This window comes from Odontomachus brunneus, unplaced genomic scaffold (genome assembly GCF_010583005.1).
Source record: "Odontomachus brunneus isolate Ranch 3 - 2012 unplaced genomic scaffold, Obru_v1 Obru_scaffold_110, whole genome shotgun sequence".
Taxonomy (NCBI): domain Eukaryota; kingdom Metazoa; phylum Arthropoda; class Insecta; order Hymenoptera; family Formicidae; genus Odontomachus; species Odontomachus brunneus.
In genome coordinates, this window is record NW_022639560.1 from 959,164 (window position 1) to 972,239 (window position 13,076).

The 13,076-nt window shown below is 36.4% G+C and overlaps 3 protein-coding genes across 8 annotated transcripts in view; 1 reads left to right on the forward strand and 2 right to left on the reverse strand.

Annotated features, from left to right (window-relative positions):
- LOC116849305 overlaps positions 1 to 3,371 on the reverse strand; it is a 49,108-nt gene extending 45,737 nt beyond the window's left edge. For all 3 annotated transcript variants that reach the window (XM_032826305.1, XM_032826306.1, XM_032826302.1), the window contains exon 1: positions 3,188 to 3,371. The gene's annotated coding sequence lies outside the window, so the exon portion shown is untranslated. The remainder of the gene's footprint in view (positions 1 to 3,187) is intronic.
- A 4,123-nt stretch (positions 3,372 to 7,494) lies between these two features.
- Positions 7,495 to 9,941, reverse strand: LOC116849294 (deoxyhypusine hydroxylase). 4 transcript variants are annotated; one of them, XM_032826282.1, is made up of 4 exons: positions 9,801 to 9,941; positions 9,263 to 9,591; positions 8,834 to 9,154; positions 7,495 to 8,661 (listed from the first exon to the last, which is right to left on the reverse strand). In XM_032826282.1, exons 2-4 carry the CDS (start codon positions 9,540 to 9,542, stop codon positions 8,345 to 8,347), a joined length of 918 nt encoding a protein of 305 aa, XP_032682173.1. In that variant the 5' UTR covers positions 9,543 to 9,591; positions 9,801 to 9,941; the 3' UTR covers positions 7,495 to 8,344. The 4 variants fall into 4 exon arrangements, with proteins under 4 accessions (XP_032682173.1, XP_032682175.1, XP_032682174.1 ...); XM_032826284.1 differs by having other exon boundaries at positions 9,263 to 9,582; positions 9,801 to 9,932; XM_032826283.1 differs by having other exon boundaries at positions 9,263 to 9,582; positions 9,710 to 9,927.
- Positions 9,942 to 10,344: 403 nt separating this feature from the next.
- LOC116849267 (uncharacterized protein KIAA1841 homolog) overlaps positions 10,345 to 13,076 on the forward strand; it is a 10,258-nt gene continuing 7,526 nt past the window's right edge. Inside the window, exons 1-5 of the mRNA XM_032826229.1 lie at positions 10,345 to 10,529; positions 10,642 to 10,789; positions 11,059 to 11,833; positions 12,218 to 12,598; positions 12,728 to 12,994. Coding sequence (XP_032682120.1) covers positions 10,711 to 10,789; positions 11,059 to 11,833; positions 12,218 to 12,598; positions 12,728 to 12,994 — 1,502 coding nt within the window. The 5' untranslated portion in view covers positions 10,345 to 10,529; positions 10,642 to 10,710. The remainder of the gene's footprint in view (positions 10,530 to 10,641; positions 10,790 to 11,058; positions 11,834 to 12,217; positions 12,599 to 12,727; positions 12,995 to 13,076) is intronic.

The following is a 13,076-nucleotide window of genomic DNA, read 5'->3' on the forward strand; positions in this document are numbered from 1 at the left end:
TTTTCATTTTGGCCCACTTCGAGTTTTACAGGCAGTTTATAGTTTTTTATTGTTCTCACTTCTATCATCAAGTGCAACAAAAATGTATAAAAAATAAAATGATAGAGGCGTTTTTGCTGATTTCTGAATATAAAGTCAAATGTGTAAAATTATTTGTATAAATAATAAAATGTTTAAAAAAAACATGTAAAAAGTTGAAAAAAATTATTTATACAAATAATTTCTCAGTTTGACCGAGATTCGAGCCATTTTTAATTAATTTAGCACAGATTTAAAATATTTCGGTTGAAATCTCGACTAAAGAAATTTGGACTAAAGAATGGTTTGTGTCTCAACTATGCCGATTTTGTTAAAATTAACAATTAACAAATTAACAAATTTAACTATATCTTGTATTCAATTTTACTTCTTATGCATTTTTGTTGTCCTATTTTGATGATAGGAGTGAGAACATTAAAAAGCTATAAACTGCCCGTGAAACTCAAAGTGGGCCAAAAATATAATCTAAATATTTTTTGTACTTCTACATTGGTGCCAAATTAGAAAGAAATCGGAGTGTACCATTTGGGTACGTTTACTTGTAAATTGTTCCTGAGGAGAAAAGTGACTTGTAACGGTATAAGAGTTACTTCCCAACCCTGTCTCAAATGCACGCGCGTCTCTGGCGAAAATCGGATGTTCTAATGGCCGGGGGAAAATGCTAGTATTCGAGCAAGCTTTCAAATTGAAATACAGCGACGACGACCCGAGCCGGTTATTTTTCAAGACGGCGATAGCACCGCGACGCTTTGCGAAGTCGCGGGGTTCATTTATCGTCGAATCTTTCGCGGGACGCACGAACCTCGCGTAAAAGTAGCGCGCACGAAACGCGATTGCATAACCCGGCGGGGAAACGTGCGTACCACCGACGTTTCTTGAAAGACACACGCACACCGTCGAAGCCGCGAGACAGCACAGATAATTCTTCGTGGCGAATAAATAAATGAAACGTCAACCGACTTGAGAATCAGGATAACGAAGCGTTGCGCTCTACCAATCGAGGATAACGAAACATGCACGAAGAAATTGGTTGAATTAATAACGTGACAATGACACAACTAAAGTTTGATCTACAATATGTTCTTTGCTCCCTGCTTTTTTCTCTGTATCTCTTTCTGACTTAAAATTTTAAACTTTAGCCAGAAAAAGTGAAGCAAAAAGCACATTGTGGACTCAAATGTGTTTTGGCTGCAGGAAACGGACAAATCGAATTTGCCTCATGAGAACCAGAGTTCTGTGTTCCTCAGCCAAAACGCATCTAGTTGTAAAATTGTCATTCGGCTAATCTGTTTTCCCCGTATGATTTATCTTCATTAATGATGATCAGAGTTAAACTGTTACGTGCAATTTGAGTAGTGCTAGTGAAAACTTGACACATCAACTGTCAAGTATCTCATAGCTGGCACGTGGAAATAATTTTTGATACGTCAACTATGAGTTAACTCGCGTAAATTTTTTTCCTTCTTAATTTTGCTAAATAATAAATATAATTAATTAAAATATTAAAATAACACACTAATTTTTAAACAACGTCTAGGACAAAGTTCGAAAATATTATTGTAGCAGTTAACGCGTTAAGAATCATTTTCTTTTCACCTCCTTTTCGCTTCCTGATTATTTCAACTCTTGATATACTGTCAGAGTACAATTTTGCGTTTTTTTCTTAAGTATTTTTGATTATTTTATAAGATTTTATATTATTTCATGACATTTATTCTTTTCCAGATATCTTCCAAGCAACAAAGAGAGTATTTATTTTCTTCAATAGGATAAATCAATTCTTTTATTTTAATCTTTTGGAACTCAGCAAGACTGTCGATGGTTTCACCTATGACTGCTCACATCAAGTAGAATAGAAATCGATTACTGTTCTCTAAACTTAAAATAAAGGGTTAATTTAACATGTTGACTGATTTTCGTTAATTGTATAAAAGCTTAACTGATAATAAAATTATCAAAGATATGGTAAATAAATGCAGTTCGAGTTGCATCTATCTTCGTTTCATCAGTTTTCTATTAGCTATAAAACTGATTTTACAAATGCAATTAATTATACTTTGTACGTAATTCAATGAGATGCAGCCCAGAAAACATTAAGATATTTTAAAACGTCGTGAAGACGTCTTGGAAAAAATAAAACGTCTGAAACATATTTCTCAAACATTTTTTAAACTATGTGTTATATGAGAGTGATATCATAACACAAATGGCCGTCAACGTGACATTCAACGTGTCAATTAACACCACGATGGTATATACCGAAGGTCGATACCGAAGGTCAATAGCTCGCATTAAAATTCAAACCAACGTCAACCTACGTGTATTGGAAAGAAATGAAAGGGTGCAGGAGAAAAATCCTTTCCAGGAATCTCGGGGGATACCTTTCGGTCTACAAAAAGACCCAGATAGCACAATCTTCTAAAAGACATCTTAAAAACACCCAAAAAATGCCTGAAAAAGTAGGACGTTTTTTAAAATGCATAAGACTTGTATTAATAGTCGTTACTTGAAGTTTGTGAGATACTCAGATTTTCACACAGAATTAAATCCAAGTTTTTCAGTTGAGCTATATGATACAAATGACATTATATCTGCAATTACGATTCAATTAAAAAAACTCTTATTTAACTCTGAACTCAATCTGAGCATCTCAGAAAGAAGTTTCAAGTAACGACTATTAATATGGACTTAAGGCTTAATAGTCGTTAGTTGAAACTTGTTCCACGTGAGATACTCAGATCCAAATTTAGAGTTAGATTGGAGTTTTTCATTTGGATTATACAATACATGCGACATTACATTTGTAATCAACTGCAAAACTTACATCTAACTCGAAATTCAAATTTAAATACCTCGCCTGGGGTAAGAGTTTTAAGTAACGACTATTAATGCAGACTTAAAATATTTTTTAGAAGTTTCTGCTACATGGGGATTGTCGTACGCGCGAATTTTTCGAATGCAGATTTTCTTCGGATCACGATTCCTCGATTTTCGCGTTATCTTACACGAGACTTTTTGCGCAAACGGGATACACACATTCTTTTTCTCTTTCTCTCTCTCTCCTTACGGCCCTTTTTCTCTCTCTTTCTCTCTTCTTCTAGTGATGTATGGCGAAATGATTAATATTTCGGGACAGACGAGAGCTTACTGTACGAAAGCCGCGGCAGCGCGCGAATGAGACGCGCAACGATGACGCGGGACGTTTGACGTTCAACGGACCCGAGATGTCTTCCGTCGCATTATGAACGATTGATACTTCCTCGGTTTCAGCGGACGAGGGCTTGCCGTGCAAAGAAGCGCGGAGGATTGCGAATTCCGACGACGAGCGCACTCGACCGCGGACGGCATGTGACTGGAGTATTTTCGCCACTCGCGTTCTCCGCGGAAGGTGCTTCGCAGTTAATATCGACCACCCCGTTCGTCCCCACCCCGGCGAGAATCGTCTTATACTTTACAATGAGCGATAGCGTTGCGAATGTCTCGGTAGAACACCTTGGGTAACGTGGTATCGTTCCCCAAGGTGTGTCTTTAAATAAAAAAAGATATTTATATAGAAAAAAAAAGATCGCGCGGTGGACGTGAATTTTCGGCAACGCAGATCTCGCGATTTTTCCCGGGCGCGTTAAATAATAGACATTTTAATAACGATGATCGATAAAAGAAACAGACGCGAAATGTTCGCGGAGATCGAGGAGGCACGCTACGATATTTTTGATATACATATCGTGTCCGAAGGTTACACTCGAATGCGCAAAACGGTGCAAGCTTTTCACTGGAGAAATCGCTGAACATTTACATGGAATGGACGACAAAAAAGAAAGGTTCTTCAGAAGTCGATGAAAAGATTGTAATGACTTGTTACTTCTTAAGTAAGGATAACGAGTTACTTCTCGAAATAGATAACGGCAGCAATAACGAGATGGTTTTCTAAGTTTTCTAAGATAACAACCCATAATGTTCAACAACATAATGTTCAAATCAGGACATAAAACATCTTGAAGTTCTAAGACTTTGAAACATAAAACGTTTCTAAGACGTTTTTAAGACGTTTTCAAAACGTCTTATGTCTCGATTTTAGTCGTTGTGTTGTGTGGAGAGTAACGATAACAAATTACTTTTCAAAAGCAACTTTCCTAACTCTGAAAACCGCGAGGTAAATTTGAAAATCGGCCGTGTCTTCCTGACCGAAAGAACCACCTGCGCTTTCCTCATACGCGACGTATATTCGGATAATAATATCCGAAGGTTTCGTCCGGAGTTTACAATTTCGCACGGGTACCTGTGATGTCGAAGGTTTGGCAAACTATGCCCGTTTGTCCAATATTTACAATGCGTCAATCTCTCCCCGCTTTAGGAACTGATTAACCGCTCCATTATTCAGTCCGAGTCAAGCTTCTTTTAAAATGGAGAACATCATTCTTCCCTTCGCGGCGAACACTCTTTCATATCGCGCGCAGTGTGACAAATAAACGATCTGAAGACAAATAATTCTTATTCTTTTATAAACTTTAAGTGCATACGAATCTCTTGTCAAGATCATTAGGTTCATTTCAAATCTATAAAATATACGCTTGAAATATTTGCAAAATACATTGCAATAAAAAGATATGCCTATAAAATGACACTTGCGATCGGTTGAGCAGAGTCGTGAAATACTCTTGAAACTTTTCTCTTGCTAATAATAATGAATAAACAATCATCAAATTAAGATGATCCAACCTACATTTTATAACTGCGTGATTTAATTTTACGCTGAAAGAAAAAAAGGATTGATCTAACTAAGATTATAATTATTTTTGGACCTAAGCGTTTTTCTTGGTTGCTCTAAAGTGATAATAGTAATATGTATATGAATTTATAATAATATATATAAGTTATAAGTATATTAAGTTATAAGTGATAATAATAATATACATATGAATTTATTGTCACTAGCTTTATAGTAGAATTTAATAAAAAAATGTTTTCTCAAGCATAATTTATAATTATCAAGACCAAAAATTTTTTTCTCAACGTACGGCTATTTATTCGTTGTTAGGGCGAGAAGAAAGTTTTATGATTATTTTACGAATAAAATAATCTGATATTATAGTAATATAAGATGATTGCATCCCATATAACACAAATGTCCAAAATATGTCTCACAGATATTATACATTCCAGGTATATTACACATCCCTGGGACGTTTCTAGGATGTATTTTGGACATTTGTGCTGTGTGGGATTAGTAGGACGAGCGCTAATTATATAGAATGTTATGAATGTTACGTGGTGACGAAGTCACGAGTTGATATAAATGTCGCAAAATTGAATTATTTCCCTTCAAATTGATCTTTCTTTTTCACACTGTGCACCGATGCCTTCCCAGGCAGTATAATATCATCCTGAGTGGAGTTAGGATGTCCTGAGGAGTATCTCAGGACGTCCTGAATACATCCAGAATAATCCCAGAATGTGCTGATCTGGAATCTAGACACGTCATATTGCTCTTTTCATACGCACCGACTCGACGATTATCGATGATAATAATCCTGATTTTGATTAAAGCAACGAGGACAGACACGAGGTACGATTGTCTCCGCGGGAAGCTACGAATATATGCCAATGAATTCGCGTGATAACACGCGATATTCATGAAACCGACGACTTCAAAATCCAACCGTCGCGGTTATAGTCAGCACTCGCGATTGAGCGTGATTAGGGTGGAAATTTGAATCGGATTGAATCAAGTCTACGATGAAGAACGTCGAAAGAGCGAGAAGAGGGAAGGGAAGGAGCGGAGGAGGAATAGTGCGACCGGTCGGTCGGTCGATCGATCGATCTCGATGTCGGGAATGCCTCGTTCGCGTCGCGGGCTTTATCGCAACTCGCTCGTCATTAGCGGTGCATTACCCGCATACATCGCCGTACGATTCGATCTTAGCAATTTTACCGTTTTCTCGGAAAAGTAACGTCTCACTTGACGACGACGAAACGTACACTTCTATCACGATCGATTCGGTTACGCACTCGCTTCGAGTGTTAATTGCGCCGCGTTAATTCGACATTAAGATATTATAATCCCTTCCCTGCAATGGCACTACCATTCAAATCAAACAGTACTAAGGGAAGCAAGTAGACTTTTTTCTTAAGGGGATGCTGAAGTTGAAAACTTTACCGACAGAACACTGACATTTTTCTGCAAAGTTTACGTCGTATTGGTTACACAGAATTACAAATGCTTTTACGCAATGAAAGTACGTGCAAAAATAAATAGGAGCATATGTGACGAAAACGAATACAAAATTTTTAATATAAAATCTCAAGCTGTCAGTTATTGTCTTACTTTAACGTTACAATGTTACACTGAATTATTTAACTTATATTAAAACAGAATTATCATATATCGCTGGACACGTTCTGCGTCCTCTCTGGCTCCTAGCTTTAGGTCCTAGCCTCTTGGTCCTAGTTTTCCAATCGAGCCTCTTAATTCCCGGTTGTCACTGATAATGGCATTGATACTAGGCATTCTGGCTCGGTTGCTCCGTCCTGACACTCCGAATATTCACTTATGGCGAGAATACTAGAATACAACGAATGCGTGATACTGTTCTCAAAACTATCGACTGTCCGTTTCGCAACATGTCCATTTCGAACGCTTATTCAACGATATCTTGTCACGACGAACAATTTACTTGCGGCAGTCCCGATAACATTCGCGCACAATACTCTCATCTGACGGTGAGGAACAGCGATTTAAAAATCGTATTTCCAACCGCTATTGTCACGACGAGCGCGCGATACTTTCCTCGGGACTGTCGACCGCTCCGCAGCTACTCGTTCCACGACGCAATCATTTCCAACTCTTATTTCACGATATCTCGTCATAACAAACGCGCGAGACTTGCACTCCCAACGATGATACGGACGCGAAATTCGCTAGCTGAAATCGCGGAAACCGGTAAACGATCGTCGTAAAATATGTTCTTATTGCTGCGCCGCGCGATTCGATTTTGGCGCCAGTGTTACAAACTTTTAACATTTACAAATGCTACTAGCCAAATCTCCGTATGCATGCGTCAACTACGTTGCACTCTATCGCCCACGCATGACCTCTTGTCCACCTTTTGTCCTTGCTTTAATTCCTTATTTTTTAAAGAATCGACTGTGGTTGGTCAATTTATTACGGCTTAAAGATTAAAGCAAAGTTGTGGACAAAGGATTAGACTTTCTCTATTTGTCTTTTCGTTCCGTGACTTTGTATCACTGATTTCAGCGAGCCATTGATTGGCGAGCAAATACGGGTAAGACCGGTGTAAGACCGGTATTCATAGGATCTTATATTTAAAGCTTAAGTTTTAAGTCAGTTTGAAGTACGAATCAATTCATTAACTATGGAATAATTGAAGGGAAATTTAAGACAGTTTTAAATATAAGATTCAATTATGAACACTGGTATAATAAATATTAGACCCGTTATTTCTGTACCTTCCAATTGCACTTTCTGTATTTTCTTACAATCTTTAAATCTTTAGATTTTTAATATGTTCGCCTGGAGTTTGTTGCGCGTTTCATACATAAAGTAATTAATTTCTCATCAACATCACGTTAATTCACATACGTTTTTCCGTTTAAATCATATTTATACGGTGTTATGGCTGGCCTCACTTGACCCGTTTCTTTTTTTTTTTTAGCTAAATTGGTACTACATTGGAATCTAATTTCTTCTCTCTTCAACGCTAATTTATACATTTGTCTAATTTATATATTTCACTCTAATAGCACACAGTACAATCTGTTCATCTAAAAAAAATATATATATGTATGTATATATATACACTTAATAAAAAAAATAAGTTGCTTAAAATGGTCGTTGCAATTCAGTTCTCAACAAACATAAAAAAGTGAGTCTAAAAATCAATTGCCAAGACGTTCAGACAAATGTGACATATGCTCTAATTTACAGTATAGTCATAAATTATAAAAAATAAATCATGTCGGAGATATTTGTCTATTAAAATTTCTTTCTGTAATTATGCAATTCACGATCACTGAGATCGTAAATTTACAAAGGTTACTTAGGTTTGAGAAAAAAGATAGAAAAGAAGGAACTTACAAAACTAATAGTCAATTACGATCGGGAGCATAGTCGGGAGTTGAAATGAGGAAAAGAAAAACACTGATTTCCTAAGTATGCTAAACATATTAATTCGTTATTCAGCGTTTCACTGGAACGTTCGGTTGAGCGTGTAGATGTTGAAAGTGATTTATATTTCTCTTCTTTTTCCGCGGAAATAAGGTGCATCAGGCATTCTGAAGACGAACGTTACGCGGTGCAAGGAAGCTTGGCCAATGTATCTGCATACTGAAATTCCGCGCTGTTCTCGTACTCGCACATGTCCAAGGCGATTATACAGCTCTCGCGGACAACTCTTTTACTGTCGTTCAGGTACTTGTTCAAAATCTCGTAGCACTCGGGAGTGGCAATGGAGCCCAAGGCTTCTGCGCATTCATGCCTGACCATCTCGTTCTCGTCCGTGTTCTCCAACGACGCCCGCAGTCCCGGCACAGATGCCTCTTCCTGAAGTTGCCCCAATACAAAGGCCACCTCATGTTTGAACAAGGCACTGCCAGTTTTCAAACCTTCATGAAGAATCGGATATTTGTTAATTAATTGACACTCACACAATGGTTATGTGAAAAATTACTAAAATTAAAAATTAAATTACTAAAAATTAAAAATTAAATTACTAAAAATTAAAAATTACTGAATTTAATTACTGTGTTATTATGTTAAATTACTGAGTTAAATTACCTTCAACGAGGGTGAGAATGCTCTCTAAAGTATTTAAATTCCTCAATGAGAACATTGCCCTATATCTATTAAACAGTGTTTCGCTTTGGTCTAACAAGATCTTCCTCAGAACACGCACATCTGTTATTTCTGCAGCTGGTGCAGGATCAATAGTCATATATGGATTGTTCTGTGAACCATCTGCATTGCTGTTGGACTCCAACCATCTCAGTCGACTCAATGCCAAATCACAGGTCTCTGCTACTTCAGGCACAGGATCTTTGCTGTATTTTTCCAATAATGGGATCACAGTAGGCTCACCAATAGCACCCAATGCTTCTCCTGGAAGAAAATGAGTATTTTTTAGTACTGTTATTTATTTATTCATTATTTTCTTGGATAAATAATCACAGAGGTTGAACAAGAGATTTATATGCATTAAACACGTACCTGCTTCATGACGTACCATTGGCTCTTGTGATAGGTCTTCCAAGACACTGGTTAGAATACTAATGGCTGCTGGATCTTTCATCTGGCCCAAACAATAAGCCAATTCATGCTTCAGCAGTGCAGATTGATCTTTGAAACAAGCATGAATCTGATCTATAGCTGTTGCACCACCAATATTCCTCAATGTAAATAGAGCACGGAATCGCTCCTTGAGAGGCCTAGTAGAATCGTTCAGGACACTGCCTATGTTTAAGATATCCCTCTTATTTGCTCGTACCATTGTCAGTAGAAAATAAGTTCACTACTGTAACTTATTTTGCCTAGAAAATCTTGAATAAATTATTAATAATATAACATATTATTAGAATAATCAGAATTAGTTAATATCAGTGCATGGATAAAAACATATTAGGTAAGTAATACTTTAAAAAAGAAAAAATAATATACCTATGATAGATTAAAACTCAACTAGATGAGAGTTGATTCTAATGTCACGAATAAAGCGAATGTGCCGTGATGAAATTTAACAATATGTTACCTAGTAGGAAAATTACTCATTCCAACATCAACTCATCAAGGAAATATTTGCGATTAACAAGAACTGTCACGTGTTAAAACTATAGGCAACCGGACGTCAAAATCTCAAAGAGAATTCCATAGAACAGAGAATTTAATAGAGAGGAAAGTGTCAAAAGGGCACTATGTGTTTTTGCGTATAGAAGTTTAGTGCCATCTCGTAAGTCAGAGTCCAAACTAATCTCACTTTCTGCAGAGAGAAGCATGAGAGTGCAAACCCAGAGTGGGACCCGATTGACCACGATACGATTGGACACAGATTGTAATGATTGGTTCGACCTAGTAATTCACTAGATAATTCTTTTCATCGGTTGGTTGTGTTCAATCGTACCGTGGTCAATCGGGACGCTCCCCAAACCCATGTAGCGGAATAGCGGAGCGCGGAACGAGAGTGGAACCAATCACGAGCGTTCCACAGTTTTCGCTCGTGATTGCTTCCGCTCATAATTGGTCCCTGAGTGCTTTTTCCGCTGAATGCGCCCATTGAAATCTTTGAAACTAACAATATCGGGTCTAATCGATAAACCCGCTAGAAGCTTGTTTATTGAAATTTTTCGAACAAAGGTTAGGATTTACCTTGTCTCTATTCATTAATAGAGTTAATAGCAAAAACGAACTTTTCTGACTTGAAAATGATTTACATTGCCGAAAGAATGGAAAACCGAGCCGGGCGAACTTCAATATGATCCAAGTAAAGTATTTACATGTATCACTCATCTCAAAAATTCCTTTCGATGCTTTTCAAAAGCTGATGACATCTGCATTATATAACTTTTGTGACATAAAATAACTTTTCGTTTTAGATAACTTTACAGGAAAAAGTCAAATTGCAATACTTGCAATAATTGCAATATTTTCTCACTCGGGTAAACATGGAATCACGTAAAAGTAATGATGTAACTTTGAATACATACGCAGTATTAAAATCATGTGCTTCAACAAGTAACGAAGGTACATGTAAACTTACTGGTATCCTAGGCTGCACCAACATTAGACTCTGGATACTGCACTTTTTGTTTGATATATTTTGATGATTTCTGGATCTCCATATACAATGCCACAGAAATTAGCACAATTTTTGTTGAGCTGCTACTGATCAGATAAAAAATTGCAATAAATTGATTTATAATTACATTAAATAGATTGAACTGCATCATAAATTGCAGTGTAAAAATTTGTAAAATTGTAGACAATAGTAATAATAAACACTTTGAATTTAGTTGAAAGATTACGCAACCTTCAGGAGGAAAAGCATTCCAAATTAACAATTGGAACATTTTTCGAATTTATGAGAACTTCATATCAAGTTAGTGACAGTTTTGAAGGTGTGGCTACCATACTGAGTGCAAATAGTGAAATTGACTGGCATGAATTAACAAGGATCAATTTAGATCAAGATGATGGTAGAACATACCATGACACCAGTTGTGACATTAAAACACAAGAACAACAACACAAAAACAATTCTCTTGCACAGGATCTATCACTACAAATAACAAATAATAAATTAGCAAGTCCATGTACATCTGAGAGTGTAGTGAGCTCACAGTTTTCTGCAATATCTAACAGTACTAGCATTTATGAGACATCTGATAAAGATGATTCTATACAAAAACCTAATGACACAGAAAATTCTAATGAATGTTTAAAAATTGAGGGTAATGTTAGAGAAGAGAAACAATTGTTGGAAAATCAAGTTGACAATGAAGAAGAAAAGAGTATGCAGCCTAAAGAGCATGCAGAAGAAAGCAGATATGGCTTAGCAAAAATCATGAAGGAAAATCTGAGGGATATTTTACACGAGGGATTATTGGATTCTGTGTTGCCGTACATGCTCCCGAAATCTTCGCTGTCACAGCCTGTTATTAAAAAATCTACTACTGTAGATGCTAAAAAATGTGCTTCAGTGGGTAACATAGTCGAAAATAAGACAGTAACTCTAACTCACAAAGAGAAAGACAAGGAGAAAAATAAGACAAATAAAAAACCATTGGAGTAAGCTACATGCTCAAAATAAAGTGTTTGACAATTAATAATGCACCCTTATGTGCAGATAAGACTTATCAAATTGAATCAAAATTCCTCTATCATTTCGAAAACAATCACATAAAATTTTGAGTTATTAATTAAAACAGACTAGTGTATGATTATGCATGATTATGTATGATAATGCATCAAATTTCTTCTTCAATTAGTAATTAAAAATCTATATGATTATTTGCAAAATAGTAGAGGACTTTCTTGTTCAGTTCAATGAGTTCTACTTACACACAACAGGTATATCATTAATTGTCAAACACACTGTATAGCAAATAGACTGTGAATAATAGCGTATTATTATATCAATAACGCTCTATTGCTATATCTATCATGTTTCAGGAACGAAGTAGAGATCCACGTATGTGACGAAGACAAAAATATCAGAAAGAACTTCCGATGTCCACAGAAGCTTCTTGTACAAAAGATGTGTTATTTTGCTGACGTAACGGCCGGACAAAAACTCGACGAAATAGACATATCGGTACATTGTGACGTTGTTATCTTCGACTGGCTGATGAGATGGGTAAAAAAGGATATCATAAAGAAATCCGAATGGCCGGTTCTCGAGGCTAATAATGTAATTCCAGTTATGGTATCTGCTTGTTTCCTGCAAATGGAACCACTTCTGGAAAATTGTCTTGAATATTGTCACGACAATATGTCAGACATTTTGAAAACGTCAACGATCTTAACATGTCTGGACGATAATCTTCTTACGAGGCATGTATATCACTGATAGTTTCGATATAATTTCATTTTGGCAGAATTATTTGTTATATCAACAATGAAATGAAAATAACTGAAACCTCTCTACACTTCATCATTGTTTTATTGAATAAATGTGAATAGATTGGCCGAATTATTTACTAACGAGGACGTCGAAATGCTAAAGGACAAGAAAGACAAAATTCAAAGTCGTCTGTTTTGTAAATTAATCATATCACTAGTAGAAGTTATCCCGGATAATAAGAAGGGTCATTATAGCTCGTTGGCTACGTTATTCAAATGCGGCAAGTGCAGCAAAAACGTCGTGCAATCGATTTCCGATTTTGTACCTTGCATTCCAAGCGCGATGAAGATCGATAACAAAGGCGCCATTCACAGCAAGCATGTGAGGTATTGCGCGGATAAATATTTAATATAACACGTATTATTATTATTATATATATATATATATTTTTTTTTTTTTTTTTTTTTT